At 37.8% G+C, this 18,930-nt stretch overlaps 1 protein-coding gene across 4 annotated transcripts in view; it reads left to right on the top strand.

Annotated features, from left to right (window-relative positions):
• VWA8 (von Willebrand factor A domain containing 8) overlaps positions 1-18,930 on the top strand; it is a 358,944-nt gene that overhangs the window by 241,339 nt on the left and 98,675 nt on the right. For all 4 annotated transcript variants that reach the window (XM_029210522.1, XM_029210521.1, XM_029210523.1 and 1 more), the window contains exons 33-37: positions 907-1,016; positions 1,653-1,807; positions 5,756-5,948; positions 13,109-13,190; positions 17,072-17,276. In XM_029210522.1, the coding sequence (XP_029066355.1) occupies positions 907-1,016; positions 1,653-1,807; positions 5,756-5,948; positions 13,109-13,190; positions 17,072-17,276 (745 nt within the window). The remainder of the gene's footprint in view (positions 1-906; positions 1,017-1,652; positions 1,808-5,755; positions 5,949-13,108; positions 13,191-17,071; positions 17,277-18,930) is intronic.

The raw sequence follows: 18,930 nt of genomic DNA, 5'->3' as shown, positions 1-18,930 counted from the left end.
TTTTATCTCGTGTGCTCTTATTTGGTTATGTTTATGTTTGTGTTGCCTCTTCCATTGGACCGTATACTTCTTGATGAAAAGGACATTATGTACACTCGGCATAAGTGGGGTGCACAGTAAATTTTGAGTCACCCTCTGTCATGCATTACATCTGCTGGATTCATGCAGATTCTCTGCCCCTCTGCTGACAAGCAGAAGTGACCTGCTGCAAAAGATTCCTGGCTATTTATATATTCCTATATTAGAAATCTTACAGACAAGTAGATCAAGGGGATTACAGCAGTGAGGGCTTCTGTCCCTTAGCTGGTCACAAATCAGAGGTTGGGCTCCCTCTTACTTGCTGATCGGTCATATTAACAGCAGGCTCCATGATAGTACGGATGTGTCTCTTTAGAGTTGCTTTTCTTTTTTTTTTATGGCCCTTCCTCGTACAGGAAGTATTGGATTTTCAGTTCACATTTATTACTGCATTGTTATTATGCACTGCTCTTATACAGTGTTAAGAAGTTATTTTTTAAATTCATGATGAAACTCTGAAACTGCAAATTATACTCAGAATATAAAAAGGATGCTTTGGGGCTTCCCTGGTGGCGCAGTGGTTGAGAATCCGCCTGCTGATGCAGGGGACACAGGTTCGTGCCTCTGTCCAGGAAGATCCCACATGCCGTGGAGCGGCTGGGCCCGTGAGCCATGGCCGCTGAGCCTGTGCGTCCGGAGCCTATGCTTCGCAACGGGAGAGGCCACAACAGTGAGAGGCCCGCGTACTGAAAAAAAAAAAAAAAAAAAAAAAGAAGGAGGCTTTGGCGGGGGGCGGGCAGGGTATGGGAGCTCTGATTTTTCCTAGTCTGGCCTCATAGCTATTAGAAAAAGAAAGACTTTTCACTTAGATGTTTTGTTTGTTTACAGGAAATATCTTTTAACTAAGCCTGCACACATCGAATCTGAGGACAGTAGGGTTTGCCAGTTGTATGTGCTGAAAGAGGAGCTGCCTAGCACAGGGTTTGGAGTCACACAAGGTAAATACTGTGTTCTGTGTGTTTGTGGCTGTATAGGTACATGCCTGCATACACACTGTCCTCTAGAATCATTTAAGGACAATAATAGCAACATGTTAACTTTATACCAAAAAAGAAATCTTAGTCACTACACTAGAAACAGTAAGAATCTATCGTCTTTTAAATTCTGTCTTTGAATTTTTTAAACTAACAAGTCAGAATGTTTACATATATGTAGGTTCCAAGTCTATTTTAGGATTGCCTCATTTCTTTTTTACACAGACCATCAGTATTTCTACTTTATTCATCACAGTTTTGGGGGGATGAAAAGTAATTATGAAAAAAATTCTAAAATCTACCATTGCTAAGACTGGTTTGGGCCAGTTTCACCTCTTTCTGCAGAGTGCTATTATATTAATCTTGATTGCTAATAAAAATTTGAATTCTTGAATAAATACTTGAAATCACTTTGAGAAGATGCCATGATTGCGAAAACTGAGTTTTCTCAGACAAAAAGCCATGAGTGTAATTGAAAGCGTTTTCTCTGTTTTGATTTGTGCTTTTCTGTTTGAGTTGGTGAGAATGAATCTTGCAAAAATTAATTCCTGGAGCATTTTAGGGGCATATGGTGTTTAACGTTTCTCTGACACTTTTTAGAAACAGACTTCAGCATACCTCATAAAATTTCAAGTCATCAACTATCATCTGAAAATCTGAGTTCAGCTGTGGGACAAAAGATTGCCTCTCCTAACCGAATTCTCTCAGATGAGAATAGTTATGCTACAGTCGTTGTTGGTTTCCCAGATCTCATGGTAAGCATAAATTTCTTAAATGATTGAATAACTATTTCTTCCCCCCATTTTGCCCTATACTCTATAAGCCTATTTGAGGGGTAATTAAAAACGTAATAATTTTCTGGTAAACATTTCAGATCAACCTTCTGTTTTCCAGACCAGTCGTTAAAAAATTCATTCTATATGGTTTCATTGCTTGTTAAAAATTAACATATACATTGTAGTGCAATTATATAATTTAGTAAAGGAAAACCAGTATTCTCCATACATGGGAGTTCATGTGACAGGTAAATACTTAACCTACTGACAGTGATTTTATATCATGCTGTCTTAATGTGTGCTCATGTCATCTGTCAAGAGGGACAATTTGAGACTAACAAAATAACATTTCTTCTAGAATTTTTTAAAGTGAAATATGTTGGAGTCTCATTACTGTAGGTTAAAATTTTCAACACTCATGAACACCAGTTCACTTTCCACTGAGTTTTGCTCTGATTTATATCTTTGCTGCATCCAGATTATACTATAAATGCTGGTGGCCTCAATTTAATTTGCTTTTAAATGGATCCTTCTGCTGTTATTTACTATTATCTGTAAAGAAGAGGCTCTTCGTAATTGACTTTAGGTGAAACTAGGTACCATCTTCCCCTGATGGAAATGTGAGAACATGAAATATAAAGGTTATTTCAGCCCAAGTTGCCATCTAATAACCTTAGAGGTAACTCCATGTGTTTTGATTAAACATTTAATTTTCATAATTTCCTTGGTAGCTTTTAGGTGGGATGATAGAGTCACTTAAAGATAAAAATATTGGCTCTGCTTAATAGTATGCCAGTCTCACATGCCTCAAAATTTTAATGTAATTAATGAACGATGCGTACTTCAGGGTATAAGACTTCTGAAATCCAAAACCCGATGGATAATGTGTGGCTCAGGACTTTGCCATATGTCTTCTTAATTATCAAGTAAAAAACATTTGCTGTGGATTATGTATCTGAAAATGAAACATGTTGTTGGAATACAGCATCTACGGCAGCCTTGATTAAATGAAAGAGTTATGTTTAATATGCTTTCTACAATGCTTGCTGCTATCAGTAGAGAAAATACTGGAGCTACTTTTCTGAAGGTGGAACTGTTTTAAAAATTGATCTTTTGATTGAAGAAATGAGTATAGAAATATAATGTCACTATAAAAAGGTAAGAAAGCTGAGTATAAGGTAATGTTTATATTGACCCTCTAGAAATCCTTTGTAGACTGTAGGACTAGTGACCTTGTTAAATTAAAAGCTGCATCTTCATATTTATCACCCACCATATCGGAGATGTTCATGAATCTTTGTTTAATGATAGATTAGATCATTCAGTTAGACAGCCTTTCAGCATTTTATGAGAGCAGTCATATTTTTTAGACCCCAACACAAGTCAAGCACTCTACTATTCTAAACCATTTCATACATGATAATTAATTTTTACAACAATTGCACAAGGTTTTATAGATAAAGAAACAAAAACAGAGAGGATATATCCCCCAGGCCACAAAGATATTGAATAAGGGATCTGGGATTTGTGCTCAAGGGTGACTGACCCTCAAACGCATATCCTTTCTACTATATACTACAGTGCCTTTCTGACTTTATGTGAATTTCTTTTGATTCTTCACAAAACTATTAACAAAAGGGCATGTCATCTCTTATTAACTTTTTATAGCATTATCAAAGGCACCTAAATTATTATGAACTTATTATAACTCTCTTAACCTACTACCAGATGGCTACAAAAAACCGACAGCAAGTATCATAGTGAATCCTCAATAGTGAAACGTTAAAAGCATTCGTTTCGATATCAAGAGTAAGACAAGGATACCCACTACCACCACTTCTACTAAACATTGTTCTGAGCGTCTTAGACATGATCCATTAGAAATTTTTTTTAATACCTTGACTTTCCTCAAAATTTAAAACCTCCATTCTGTAAAAAAGACACTGTTAAGAGAATGAAAGGACAGTCTACAGGCTGGGAGAAGATATTGGCAAATCACATTTCCAACAAAGGACTTGTATCCAAAATATATAAAGATTTCTTAAAACTCAAGAGTAAGAAAATAATCCAGTATAAAAAATGGGCAGAGTGGCCCATTATGAGGTGTCAGAGGTCAGAGGCTGAGCAGATGAGCAAGATATCTGTGGTGTGGGAGGGAGTAACAACTGGTGATTGGGAATCAAGTCCAGCCAGGATGAAGATTGCACCCCATGAAGGGGCAGCCTGGTGTGGGATGTGGGAGCCCAAGTAAGGTGAAGAGTTTGTTGATACATACGCATAGCTCAGTGTGGGCTATCAGGCCAAGCAGACTGAGGAGGGCATTGGCCTGGAAGGGAAAGTTAGTGGTGAAGATGGGAGATGAGTCATACACAGTGGAACTGAGCCAAAAAGTAAGTATATGAAGGGTAATGACGTCTAGGTTTCTCACTGTTAAAGAAGGGAGTTACAGATACAGAAGGAAAGAAAACTAGAGTGAGTCCTATAGTGGTTGGATTGGAATTGTGTGTATCTGGGTGAACTCATGGTTTTCAATGTAATTTAAGTAGATATAGAAATAAAATCGGAGGTAAATGTATAAAAAAAAATGGGCAAAAGACTTGAACAGACTCTTTACCAAAGAGGATATATGGATGGTAATTAAGTACATGAAAAGATGTTCAACGTCATTAGTCATTAGGGAAATGCAAAATAAAACCACGATGAGATACTACTATTGCCTATTAGAATGGCTTAAAAAAAAAAAAATTAAATACTGACAATACCAAGTACTGACAAGGATGCAATGCAAATGCAACTCTCACACATGTTTATGGAAGAGCAAGGGCAAACAATAACCAAGACATTTCTGAAGAAGAACCAAGAATAAAGAGAAGAGATAGGGCTTCCCTGGTGGCGCAGTGGTTGAGAGTCTGCCTGCCGATGCAGGGGACACGGGTTCGTGCCCGGGTCTGCGAAGATCCCACATGCCGCGGAGCGGCTGGGCCCGTGAGTCATGGCCACTGAGCCTACACGTCCGGAGCCTGTTGCTCCGCAACGGGAGAGGCCACAGCAGTGAGAGGCCTGCGTACCGCAAAAAAAAAAAAAAAAAAAAAAAAGCAGAGGTACTTGCCCTACTAAATTTCAAGGCTTGTTATAAAGCTTTAGTAACTAAGACCACATGGTATTGGCCTAGGGGTAGAAAAATAAACAGTGGAACAGAATGGAATGCCCAGAAACAGCTGCCTACGTACATGAAACTTTTCTGATAACAGTGCTGATCAGTGGGCAAAGGTTAATGATATTTGAACAATTAGCTATCCATGTGAAAAAAAGATAAGCATGGAGCCCCATACCATGCCCCATACCACTCACAGAAATAAACTCCTGAGGGCTTAAGGAACTAAATGTGAAAGGCAAAACTTCAAAATGTTTAACAAATACATAGGAGAATATCTGTGATCTTGGAGTAGAGAAGGATAAATAGATATGTGGTAAAAATTTTAAGTAAAGCAAGAGAAAAAAATGACACAAAATTTCAGAAGAATTGAAGTCTAGGGAATATGAAAGAGATGTGATTGAAAAGAGGCCTTCCAGGGGCTTGAGAAATACTGGTAATACTATTCCTTATGCCAGATAGTGGATGCTATAGTATAGTTATTTATTTATAGTTACTTAAATCACCTGTATTGTTATATTCCCTCTTTTTAGCTATAATTCATTTCAAGATAAAAAATGTGTTGCATATTTCACACTTGTCTGAAAATTATGATTATTGATGAAGCAGCTATCTTCTGTACCAAATTCAAAAAGGTTAAGGAATAATTTGATTTTCTTACATTTGTGAAATATAAGTTTACCACTGGTATCTGCTTAAAGGACTGCATTGTAAAAGTTGTGAATGTAGTTTATAATACTTCAGTGCTTGAATTTCTCTCCTTTTTTTTTTAGTCACCTAATGAAGTTTATTCTTGGAAAAGGCCAACATCTTTGCATAAATCAAGGGTCACTGATACATTCTATGGAGGGAAGAAGAAAATTGGAACTCCAAAGCAGAGCAATTGTGTGACGCTTTTGGATACTAATCAGATAGTCAGGATTTTACCCCCAGGAGAAGTCCCTCTAAAAGATATCTACCCAAAAGGTAAGAAACTTACCAATTCCTATTTTATCAAGCTAGTCAAAGGTAGTTTGGTTTTGGTAGGGATATTTAACTTATCATTATCATTTTATATTTATGAATATGAATAATTTTAACAGGGTTTAGTAGCTAAAAAGACCTATATGTGCTCAGAAGGGTTTCACTAAACTTCTCATAGAAGTTTAAGACTTTTGCCTTAAACTCCTGTGTCTAAAGGCCAGGGACTTATGCAGCCTGATTCACTTACCAGTGCTCTGAAAGTCAACTTATGTTTATTACTGCATATCTTACGCCAGGTCCTGTGCTGATCACTTTTCCTTGTATAAATTCATTTAATTGTCAAATTCCCATTCTATCATTAATGTACTCTCAAGTTTATATGCAGGGACACTGACAGAGAGGTAAGGTAACTTGCTGGCGTTCTCCCCAGCAGTGGTCAGCAGAGCCCAGATTTGCACCAAAGTCTTCCAACCCAAGGCCACAGCTACGCTTACTGAGCCACACTGGCTTTCATCATAAAGGATAATTATGAAAATTTTTGATCATCGAGCCACTGATTATTATTTGCATCATAGTGGTAGTAATATTGTCCTGTGTTTACATTCATTATATTAGTGTGGACTTCATAAATATAATACTAAACACATTATAATAATCTGTTACTGGGTTTGAAAAGTCCTGGTTATATGATAATGTTAGAATTAGTTCCTTCCAAATAAATCACCATTTCCTTAGAATGTTTTTTATGGCAGAAGAGGCAGGTGAATACACTGACAATTGCAGTGCAGTGCTATAGGCATATTCACAAGGTGATATATAAACACAAAGGAGAAGCTTACAACCCAGGCTTGTGATTCCGAGCTGACTCTTGAAAGATGAATGGGAGGGAATCGAATGAAGGAATTGTTCCAGGAAGAGAAAACCCCATGAGAAAGGTACAGAGGCATTACAGAGCACTCCAGGAGTTACAAGAAATTCTATACCAGAATTCAGTGCACCTTCATCCACCCAGAAACCAGTGGGTCAGCCCCGATACTTCTCCCTCATCCTCCACATCATCATCAATCGGCATGTCCTTTTGATACAACCTTAATATACCTTACATCCACCCACTTGTCTGCAGTTGAGTTGCCAACATCCAAATCACCACCATCTTGAACTGGAACGCTGCAGTAGCCCTCTGACAGAGTTCGCTCTTCCATTCTTCCCCCACCCCCCATTCTCCACACATCAGACAGAGTGTTGTTATTTAAGTATTTTTTTGTTCTCATTTGTTCTTATTAGGGACCAGTTACACAGAGTAAAATTCATCCTTTTTAGTGTATGGTGCTGTGAGTTTGACAAATACATACAGTTGTGTAACCATCACCATAACTGACAGAGAACAGTTCCATCTCCCCAAAAACCTCCCCTGTGCCACTCTGCCATCAAGCCTTCTGCCTTCCCCCAGACCCCCACTGATCTGATTTCTGTCCTTATTGATTTGCCTTTTCCAGAATGTCATATAAATGGAATCACACAGTATGTGGTCTTTTGAGTCTGGCGTCTTTCACTTAATATTATATATTTGAGAATCATATATGTGTGTGTACCAGTTGTTTGTTCCTCTTTATTGCTGAGTGGTAGTCCATTGCGTGGATATACCACAGTTTGCTTATCCATTCACAAGTTGATAGATATCTTTATAGTTTCCAGTTCTGGGCAATAATTAATGAGGCAGCTATGAACATGTTTGCACAGATTTTTAAGTGAACATAAGTTTTTGCTTCACTTCGGTAAATACGTAGGAATGGCATTTTTATGTCATATGATAAAACTGCCCAACTGGTTTCCAGAAGAGCAATACCATTTTGCATTCCTGTCAGCAATGGTGAAAGTTCCAGTTGCTCTGCCACCTTTTCAGTGCTTGGTATTGTCAGTTTTTCACCATTCTAGCAGGTGTGTAGTGATAGCTCATTATGATTTTAATTTGCATTTTCCCTAGTGCCAAATGATGTTGAGCATCTTTTCATATCTATCTTCTTTAGTGAAACGTCTCTTCAAATCTTTTCCCACTTTCTGAATTGGATTACTTGCTTTCTTTTTAATGATTTTTGAGTATTCTTTATATATTCTAGATATAAGTCCAGTATCGGATACATGCTTTCCAAACATTTTCTCCCATTTTGGTGAAGGGCCAAATCTCTTATGTTTTCTTCTAGAAATATCATATTTCTAGATTTTACACTTAGATTTGTACTCCACTTTGAGTTAATTTTCTTATATGGCGCAAGGTGTGGATCGAGACTCATTGTTTTGCATGGAGATAGTCAATTGTTCCAGTACCATTTGCTGAAAAGATTGTCCTTTTTCTATTCAGTTGTCTTTGGACCTCTTCAGAAAATCAACTGACCACATATGTGAGTCTGTTTATGGATTTTTGTTTGTGTTCCATTAATCTATATTGTGTTGGCCAAAAAGTTCATTCGGGCTTTTCCATAACCTTCCATAAGATGATACGGAAAAACCCAAATGAACTTTTTGGCCAACACAATATGTGTCTATCCTTTCACTAATACCAGACTCCCTTGATAAAGCAGAGAATCTTTGTCATCATCCACACTTCATTCATTTTCACTGCTGTACATACAGCACAGTCAATTTATTCATCTGTTCTCTATTGGTACACGTTTACGTTCTTTACAATTTTTTGCTATTACAAGTATTCTTGTACCAGTCTCCTTGTGTATATGTGGGGAGTCTGTAGTGTATATATCTAAGAGTGAAATTACCAAACTGTTACCCAAAGTTATTGTTCCAGCAGCATAAAAGATGAGGCTGCTCTCCATCCCCATCTTCTCTTGCAAAGGTCAGACCTTTTATTGTGCACGTCCCTGATTTCTAGTAAGTTTGAGTATCTTTTTATATGTTGTGATTTACTCTTCTGAAAATTGCCTGTTTATATATTTTTGCCATTTTTCTCTTGGTTGCTAGGAGTTTTATTTACCCTCATTTCTTAAGGTAATGTTCCTTAAATATTCCAAATGTATAGAAAGTGCTTAGGTTAGCATCTGACACAAAGGAATAATTTTTTTAATACATTTATTTATTTATTTTTGGCTGCACTTGGTCTTCGTTGCTGCGCACAGGCTTTCTCTAGTTGCGGCGAGCAGGGGCTACTCTTCATTGTGGAGCGTGGGCTTCTTATTACGGTGGCTTCTCTTATTGCAGAGCACGGGCTCTAGGTGTATGGGCTTAGTTGCTCCGCGGCATGGGGGATCTTCCTGGACCAGGGCTCAAACCTGCGTCCCCTGCATTGGCAGGCAGATTCTTAACCACTGCACCACCATGGAAGCCCAGGAATAATTTTTTAAATGTGGGCTGTAAAAAAAAAAAAAATTCCTAAGAGAATGGTAAAGGGAGATCTCAGGATGCTAGCTATGCACAGGCCTAGGGATCAACCAGTTAGGATTAGAAAAGTTGAGAAGATTTCAGGAGAGATGCCTCCAAGAAAGTGAAGTTGATAAACCCAACTATTTGAACACATTAAGAAATTTTGACATAGGGAAAACTTCGAGGATGAATTTGTGCTAGGTACGTAAAAAAGTAAACCAACAACAAAGCATGATTATTAACTCCATGAAAAGAAAAAGCAATAATGCTATGATAAGACATAGCTCAGCTGTAAAGAGCATTTATATAATCATAACAACATAAGTGCTGGATGTTAATCTAATGAAAAATTTTCATATAAATGTACTGGGGGATGGGAAAAATGAGGTGGTAGGCAGGGGGAGGGGTATGTGAAAAGAGTTAAACTCTCATCTTTCATGGTGAGAAGTCAATGAATAATGCCTAAAACTAAAACATGAAGACAGCACCATAAGGATGAAGGTGACTACCAAAGAAACAGCTTTAAAAAGTTGAAAGCATCTCTGGGAGCAGAACATGAGGGGTGAGAGGAGGAAAGTCAAGGCTGATGATTTCTTCCTTCCGTCTGCTTGACTCTTTAATCTATGTGCCTATAGATCTCTAATGATAATTCAAGCTAAATTAATCTTTTTAAAGTAAATAGAATCCCACCACCTGATTAGTCAGGAACTAATGCACATCAGCCTTTTATTAAAGAAATCAATAGCGATTGTAAAGGCTACTCTCCTGGTGGCTTTTACAGAGATGGTATAAATTGTGGTTAATGCAGATGGGGAGAGATTTACTTCTTTCTTCCAATCATTTTCCTTCTAGTTAAATGTTAGCTTTTTTTTTTTTTTACTTTAAATCACAGGCCTCAGCTCTTTAAATACAAAATAATGACTCTTGATTGAAAGCAGTGTACTGTTTTCTGAACTTTGAGTAAATTCAAAGATTTGGTGTCAGCACAATCTCAGGGCACACATCACTCTTTTAATCTGTGAACACAGAAGTGCGTTTAACCTACTAGTTAACAGAAGTACATCAAATTACATTGCTTGAAGGAGTGAGTTTTTTATATAATTTCATCTTCCCTCTGAAAATGCTCTTGGTTACTTTGTCTGACGGTTTTTATACCCCCTCCTAACCTTGGCACTGTGCATCTAAGCTGTCCCCACTCTGTATGGGAACCGCACACCAAATGCTGCAGCAGTGACTTCCCTTTGATCATTAGTGAACCAATCCTGAAATATAATTTATACCTCTCTTCGAAATCCACCTGGATTATAACTGTAATGGAAATTTACTGAACCTCCATCCTCTCTACAGTTTTGAAACATTTAAAATGGATAGACAAGGATTTGGCTAAGTTTGGAGGGAAACCTGGCCACGGTTTTCACTTCCTTAATTCAATCATGTATTCTGAGCTGATGTATTTTCAAATCCGGAAACATCAATTCTGATTATTTTTCAAGCCTTACCATTACCACCATCACTACCACCACCCTTAAAGTGCTTTATAGCCACAAATTGCCTTTTCTGATACGTGAAAATATGTTTTAGCACAAGGAATAAAATTCTTGCTTTCTCCTTCCTGAAATAAACACAGCCATTATTGCGTTTTCTCATCCTCTTTATGCCATGGAGTTAACTTGCACATTGAAAAAAAAAAAGAAAGAAAGAAAGCTGTAGAAAGAAAGATACTTAAAATATGTTGGCTTACTTTGCTTTCTCAGGCAGTCTAAAAGCACTGGTGGCAGTAGCTCAGCCTAATACTACTACTTGTGAAAAGGAGAATGCGTCTAAGTGGCAGGCCAGATGCAGCTGGCTAGCTAGGCAGCGCTAGTCATCCCAACCGCTTCAATAACTCGTCATTTTTGGCAAAGAACCAGGATCTATAAGTAATTCAACCCACTTCAGTTAGGTGCTAGCCGCAGGAACTGTCAAAAATGATATATGGTGCAAAACTTTGTCCAAGACTGACCTTATATCCCAGGCAACGTTTCCAATGCAGGCGGTGCATGACTTACGATAAGCATGTTGGCTTTATACAAATGACTATCTGAGGATGGCCAATTCAGCTGGGTGGTCGGGTTACCATAGTAACTCTCTTTCCTTACTCTCTGCTGTCCGTGGACATCACTTTCCCTTCCTCCTGCCCCCTTTTGCCCTCTGGGATCGCTCTGTGCCTAGCTCTGCAGCTCATACCTGGCCCCAGGGCTGTGATTCCCACCCTAGAGTCCTTTCGAAGTCCCTAAAGGCTCACAATGATTTAAAAAAAAAAAAAAAAAAAAAGGAGCTTTCCTCTTTATGCTGTGGGCTCCTCAGACAAGGCAAGAACCACACACATCTCTTTCCTGTGTATCCCCAATGCTTCGTATACTGTCTGGTGCAAAGTAAGCTGGATCACGTTTGTTGAATAAATAAGAGATATATTGAGGTTTTCAGATGGCCTACTCAAAAAACTTCAGCTGCAAACATGAAATTAAAATGCCAAGTTTCTTATTTTTTGTAAACTACATTGGATAAATTCAATGTGGACATTCCGGATATCTCATTCTAATCAGAAATTATAATAAGAGGTAGACAACAGACAAAATTCTTTAAGAGTATGGGTTCTTTGCAGGGGGATTTTTTTTTTTTAAAGAGACATTGGTGGCCAAGATTTTGTAAAATAAGGCATTTTTAAATTGTTGCCCTACGGTCAGCTCAGGTAGGATCTTTGTGGAGCGGTGGGCAGAGCAGAGATCTTAAAGCCAGAAGAAAGGCCTGGTTTTGAAAGCCTTCTCTATCTATCACTCTCCAGGCGAGTCCCATTATTATACCACCTCTGTTAAGTCTCTACTTCCTCATCTCTCAAACAGGAATCCAAGGTCTTTGTTGTTGTCAGTGTTAAAAACACTATCTACAAAGACTAAGCAGTGCTCCTGACGCAGTGGTGGCAGCTGGTGATGGTGAGCATGGTGGTGGTACTCAGGGCTTTGGGGAAAAAGTCAATAAACGCCTGGAATTTGCTGGGAAACAACTCTAGAATTGGAGTTGAGGACTCTGTTCCCCCATATCTCATCACCCTCTCCTTCCCTGCCTTTTCATATTCTTCATGACCCAGAGTCCTCGCCCCACTGCTCAGTCCTCACCTCACCTTTCCTTGTCTTGAAGGGTCCTAATAATAACAGCCACTGTGGGTGGAGCAACTACTAACTGGGTGCAAATAATGTTTATGATGCTCAGATGCTGTCGTTATCCCCATTTTACAAATGGTGAAGGCAGGTCTCAGAGAACTAACTTGGCCAGCGTAAAACATAGTTAGGAAATATCAGAGCCAGGATTTTCTACCAGGCCAGTCCAGTTTCAAAGTAGGTGCTGATTCCACTGTGTTATACCGTCGTTGTTGTGATTTCCTAGGAAGGAAAAAGAGAATTCAAATGATGAAATATTTTCAAATAAACTGTAAGTGCTAAAATAAAACATTGACCCATTTGGGGAAGCTATCAAAGAAAATGAAAGGAATTTAGGTAATGCTCTTGACAGTAAAGAATCACTAACATGCATCTGTTTCACAGTCTCTGTAGTTCCCTGACAAAAACATAATTCTGAGAGTCTAGCCTCAAGGCTGGAATTGGCCAGCCCAGGACCTTGTCAAGTGGGTCCCAGAGTTCTGCTCTACGCTCTAAACTTCATTCCACTTTTAGCAGCATCCATGCTTTCTTTAGGTCCTATTTTTGTATCATGCAGTAATTTAACCCTCGGCTTGTGTCTTGACTTGTTTGCAGATGTTATCCCTCCACAAACAGCTGGTTATATAGAAGTCACTGATCTCCAATCAAAGAGACTCCGATACATCCCTATTCCTGGGTAATCTGTTTTCACCTTTGTTCTTAGCTTGTGTGTCAGATTTAAAAAATGAGTGAATTCTTATCGTGTACTCTGAATAAATGTGTGCTTTTTGCTTCCTTAAATAGCAAGCTCTTTTTTGTTTTTTTCAATTACAGTTGGTTTATATCTTGCTGTCCTGCATTCCTTTTTTTTTTTTTTTTTTTTTTTTGGCCATGCCGCATGGCATGCGGGATCTTAGTTCCCTGACCAGGAATCAAACCCATGCCCCCTGCAGTGGAAGCACAGTGTCTTAACCACTGGACTGCTAGGGAAGTCCCTGTTCTGCATTCTTTACTGCCATTTTTATTTTCATTTTGGAAAAATGTTCAAATGTTACCTAGGTATAAGTCTAACAGCCTTCAAGCCTTCATTTTTCCTTTTTGATCTGTCCTAATGATAAATTTTTTTGAAACAGCATTTTTTAGTACAGCAAAACTTTTCATATTTATTAACTCCGTGTATTAGTTTTCTGAGGTAAATGTATTCAAGATGTCAAAGGAATTTAAATAGCATTGGTTTAATATTGTTTTTAAGTATGTAACTGAGCATCTACCATTGTGAAGGCTATACAGTAGCCAAAGGATTCCAGAGATTTGGAATGGAACTCGTTACCACTGGCTGCTTTTATTACTGTTCAGCAGTGGAAGCAAAGCATTCAAACTAACTAGACTAAGGGTATAAAAGGAGAAGCAATGATGCTCCACCTCTCCCTTGACAGACACATGTGTCCTCACCTGTAGCCCATCCCTTTCTGGATGCATCCATGCCTGATCTCCCTTTCTCAACCTAAGCGTGTGCCTGCTTTTGTATAGATTGATGTACATCCCCTCCGAACATGTACTCCCTCACAGGCAACTGAGGCCTCACAACACAGTGGTTAAAGGCTCACCCAAAATCCTGGGGAAAGGAGCCTGGAGAGGCTTCCAATGTCAGAGGAAGGCCAGCTACACCTGTCAGTCACCCAGACGTCACCAGACCTCCCGTTGACCCATGCCTCCAGCTCCCAGAAGAAAATTGCTCAGCATGACAGTACAAAATAACTCAGAAACACAGTTTCATTTCTTAGGACCTTTTAGTCAGGTTCGAGAAATATGAAGAATAAAAGTATTATCCAAAGAAATAGATTTACTTGTTCCAACATATATAAGAATGTCTTCTTGGAACATCTTAATGTGTCCGTTTAATGAAAAATAGCTTTTCCTCATTTGGGGGAATTTCTTATTCCATTGTATGCTCATTAAAACATACTATTAGGGCTTCCCTGGTGGCGCAGTGGTTGAGAGCCCGCCTGCCGATGCAGGGGGTGCGGGTTCACGCCCTGGTCCGGGAAGATCCCACATGCCGCGGAGCGGCTGGGCCCGTGAGCCATGGCCGCTGAGCCTGCGCATCCGGAGCCTGTGCTCTGCAACGGGAGAGGCCGCAACAGTGAGAGACCCGCGTACCGCAAAAAAAAAAAAAACACATACTATTAGTTCAAGTAGCAAAAGAAAAGAACAACTTTTTTTTTACATTTCTAAAGCATGATGATTTTTTTCAATATTTCTCTTAATTTCTCCCTAATTGACCCTAGCTTTTTATTTCAGTGCTTTTCTCTGTTAACTTTCTGTATGAACCATATGTTATACCTGCCATAGAAGTAACATCTGGAAGGGCAGCTATATATATTCAGCCAGTGCCAGCTAATCACCATACTTCATTCATTTAGTGCTGTGCTGTCCAATAGAAATAGAATGTCAGCCATGTATGTAATCTTATGTTCTTAGTAGTCACATTAGAAAAGTAAAAAAAGAAACAGGTGAAATTACCTTTAATAGTGTTTTATTTAACCCATTATATTTAAAGTATTACTGTTTTGAAATGTATTTAATATAAACATTTTAATAATACTTGACATTCCTTTTTTCTTCTGCATCTTTGAAACCCAGTATGTATTTTACATTTACAGAACATCTCAATTTGGACTTGCCATATTTCAAATGCCATGTGGTTTAGAGTCTGTTCATTATCAGTATATCCTGAGTTTCTCTTGAGATTAACTATTGCCGTTTTTGGCGTATATGTAATCCAAGGGAACAACCCATCTGGATTTCAGTTTTGTTGCCGGTTGCTTAAATTTAGTATTTTGCTAGATAGCAGGAATTTTCCATTTGATGGCTAACTTCCAATAATAGAAAGCACAGTAAAACTATATGTGACTGCAGGGGGCCAAAATGAATACATCACTTTCACTCTTAGTAAAGGGTGAGTATTATTCCTCAAATTTTTGTTTTATTTGCATTTGTAAAATGATACTACTTAGCTCTGATATACAGGAGTATATAAATCTGGGCTTCACTCTACTATAATTCTATGTATTCCTTAAAGACTTTGTTATTATATATAAAGGGAATGTGCCTTTTCTTTAAAAAAAAGGTGAAGAAGAGATTCTAGACCTGGTGTGCAGGTTGTAGCAGATATGTGATATCTTCAAGCACATTTTTGACATACTGAAGAAATTGCCCCTGTAAATTTTAAAGTTTCATGGTGGAGAGTTAAATAAGCAACCAGTAGGTACTGTGGTACTGTGCTCAGTAGAATCATTCATATCGAGCACTTGTGGCAGAGCTTTAAACATCACAGGTGGAGAAATTTCATTACTCTTGAGTAGCCTTTCACTTCACCATCTGTACCTACTAATTCTTTTCCTAAGGCAAATATTTTTTGAGAGAGCACCATGAGATGAATCCTGTATTATATCAAATGTTATCTTCGTTGAGTCCTTCTAGTACTGTAAAGTAGTTCTGAAACACTTCTTCCATCCTACTGTTTTTGTTCTCTTCGTATAAACATTTTCTAAGACTTCCATGTTCCACAACGGCTGGCTTTGTCGCTCTGTGTTTAGTATCTACTAAGGCAGACTGATAAAAAGGCTAAAGTCGCCTTGATTTATTCTTTAGTATATTATAAGAATTTACCCACTATGTAGTAGTTTTGTGGTTTTAACAAATCTGCATTAATAGTGTATTATGTTTTTATTATCTATTAGATCATCCCTTTAGACCATTTATTTCATACAGAAAATATCAGATGTATTTAGAGAGCCAACACTGGTAATTAGAATTTATAATCTGTGTTTCTTTTGTGTAGTGAAAGCTATACTGAGGTAAAGAAAGTGTGCAGTTGACTCTTATAGGTGAAAGTTGCATTCCTAGAAATGACTATTTCTGATATATAATATCAGAAATAGGTATATGTATGAAATATATAATACAAGAAATATATAAATTCTTTATTATAAATCCTTATAACTTTCTAAGTTAGAAAAGGCAAAATATTAAATATAAATGCAATTAAAGCACATAAACAAGACATTAGTTTCAGCACTGACCTTAGACCCCTAAGGAGTGTGTCCAGCGCTGAGGTTTTGTGAGGTGTCAGTTGGTGTAGAGTTTCTTTCTTCCTGACAGTGAATGCTAATGTCATCCAGGATCTACAAATACAGGAATATGTAAATAACCAGTAAATAACTATGTATTTTTTCCTTACATGTGGATCTGTTGGTATCTTATCTTTTAATTGTGCTTAGTATTAAAATTTTTTTTAAAGCATTACTTTTCTTACTGAAGTATAGTTAATTTACAATGTTGCGTTAGTTTCAAGTGTAAGCAAAGTGATTCACGTATACACACATATATATTCTTTTTCAGATTCTTTTCCATTATAGGTTATTACAAGATATTGAGTATAGTTCCCTGTGCTGTACAGTAGGTCCGTGTTGTTTAACTATGAGAATTCTTTGTAGGAAGTTTAATGAACCTAAATCAGGTTAAACTAACTTCATTACCTGGACTTCACTGGTTGAACACTGATTTCTTTTGCAGATCAGACTCTCTCTCACCATATACCACGTGGCTATCTACTATCTCGGACACAGATGCACTGCTGGCTGAGTGGGGCAAAGGTGGCGTTGTCACTGTTGACATGGGAGGTCGCATCCGGCTTTGGGAAACTGGACTGGAACATCTGCAGCGGTCACTCATGGAATGGAGAAACATGATTGGACAAGAAGGTGACAGACTTATGCAGGTACCGTTTGAATTGACCTTACCTCTTAAGGGTACACATTCAGTTATAAATTCATTCATTTAGCTGCAAATGCCACAGTCGTGGAAACTCCCGGCCCAGTGACTCAAATGTAGTTTACTTAAATAGCTAAAATAATTTTGGGACTCATAACAGAAAAAGACAGATCTATCCTTCGAGATAGTTAAAAAGTAAAAATGTGCCTTTTTTGTCTGTCAGTGCTTAAATATATAGGTTCCTCACCTCACAACATGCAAATACAATCCTCAACTTTTATTTTTTAACCTTAAGCATTAATCAGTTTCCAGCACCACTTTTGCATCTGTTCTCACTTCTGCCATTGTCGTCAGCATCGCCCCATGCTACCAAGGAAACAGACATACTGAGCATCTAAAACGCAGCACATTAGTATAAGGCCAAAACGTTTAGACTAGAGAAGATAAGAAGAATTATGCATCCAATAGAGATGTGTTTTTACCAACCTCCTTATTTCCAGAGAATGGAAGTTTAGCAGTCATAATAAGTAGACCCAACCCTGCACTAGCAAGAAATATGGGAACAGGTCACCACAGAGGGAGGAAGCTCCACAGCTCCAGAAATGGCTCAGTCACCAGCTAATCTAGTTGCTGTCTGGAACTAGTGTGAGCAGTGAGGAACGCTGTGTACCCATAAATACTAAACCGAATTGTAAAAGGATTTTATTTTATTTGTAATTTATTTATTTTAACCTTCAGAGGAAAACTTCTTTGTTTACATTTCCTTTTTATCCAGCAAAAAGAAAGGTAGGTTCCTGCCAACTGTGTTGCTCTGTAAAGAACCAGTTAACAAGATAAGAAATTTCTACAAACTACTCCATTGATATCTGATTAATAATTACTATTTTCTGTGGTTATTTTTGTGATATTCCTTACAGGAGAAATATATATATGTGTGTGTGTGTGTGTGTGTGTGTGTGTGTGTGTGTGTGTGTGTATTTGTAAATGAGTAATACATATTCCTAGATTATAGGAACATTTTGAAAATCGCAAACCAATATAGGCCAGCAGCCCCAAATCCTTTTGAAAGGGTATGAGTATATTAATTTAATTAAGCTAAAACAAATGTATTACTCTAAAATAAACATGTCATTAAGTGCAGTGGATCTATCACAGTAACAGACTGAATGTTGGTCACTATCCATAACAGTAATTAGAATATTAATTAACTATGGTTCTGCTTCTTTCATTATTCTGAAGATTAGTTTCTTCTCCCTTTGAATTAAGCTCCTCTTTTCATTACAGTAATTGATGCCTAATAGTAAATACTATTGTGTTTGAATTTCTTATATTTTATTTCAATTTCTCATGCGTTATAACAAGGTTATAACAATTAAGTTTATCTTTCACAACAGAACTTTTAAAAGGAGTGTCACTCATGATTTTGATAACGGGTCTTCACTGGTACAAAAATTAACCCCTATCTGTGTTTTAACCATGTAACTCTCCTCTTCCCAGTGGCTTTCCTGCCTCTGTTGTACATCGTTGTATCTCCAGCTCTCAGCATGATGATCGGTACACAGTAGACAAATATGCTTGTTTATACTCATATATACAAAATTGAAGCTTTTTGACAACAAATGGAATTCTTTTAACTGTCTCAGTTTATCAGTTGTAACTGA

Source organism: Monodon monoceros, unplaced genomic scaffold (genome assembly GCF_005190385.1).
Source record: "Monodon monoceros isolate NGI ecotype Baffin Bay Population unplaced genomic scaffold, NGI_Narwhal_1 Super_Scaffold_8, whole genome shotgun sequence".
NCBI lineage: Eukaryota > Metazoa > Chordata > Mammalia > Artiodactyla > Monodontidae > Monodon > Monodon monoceros.
Note: the sequence above shows the minus strand (reverse complement) of the source record. Positions and strands in the feature narration are given on the sequence as shown.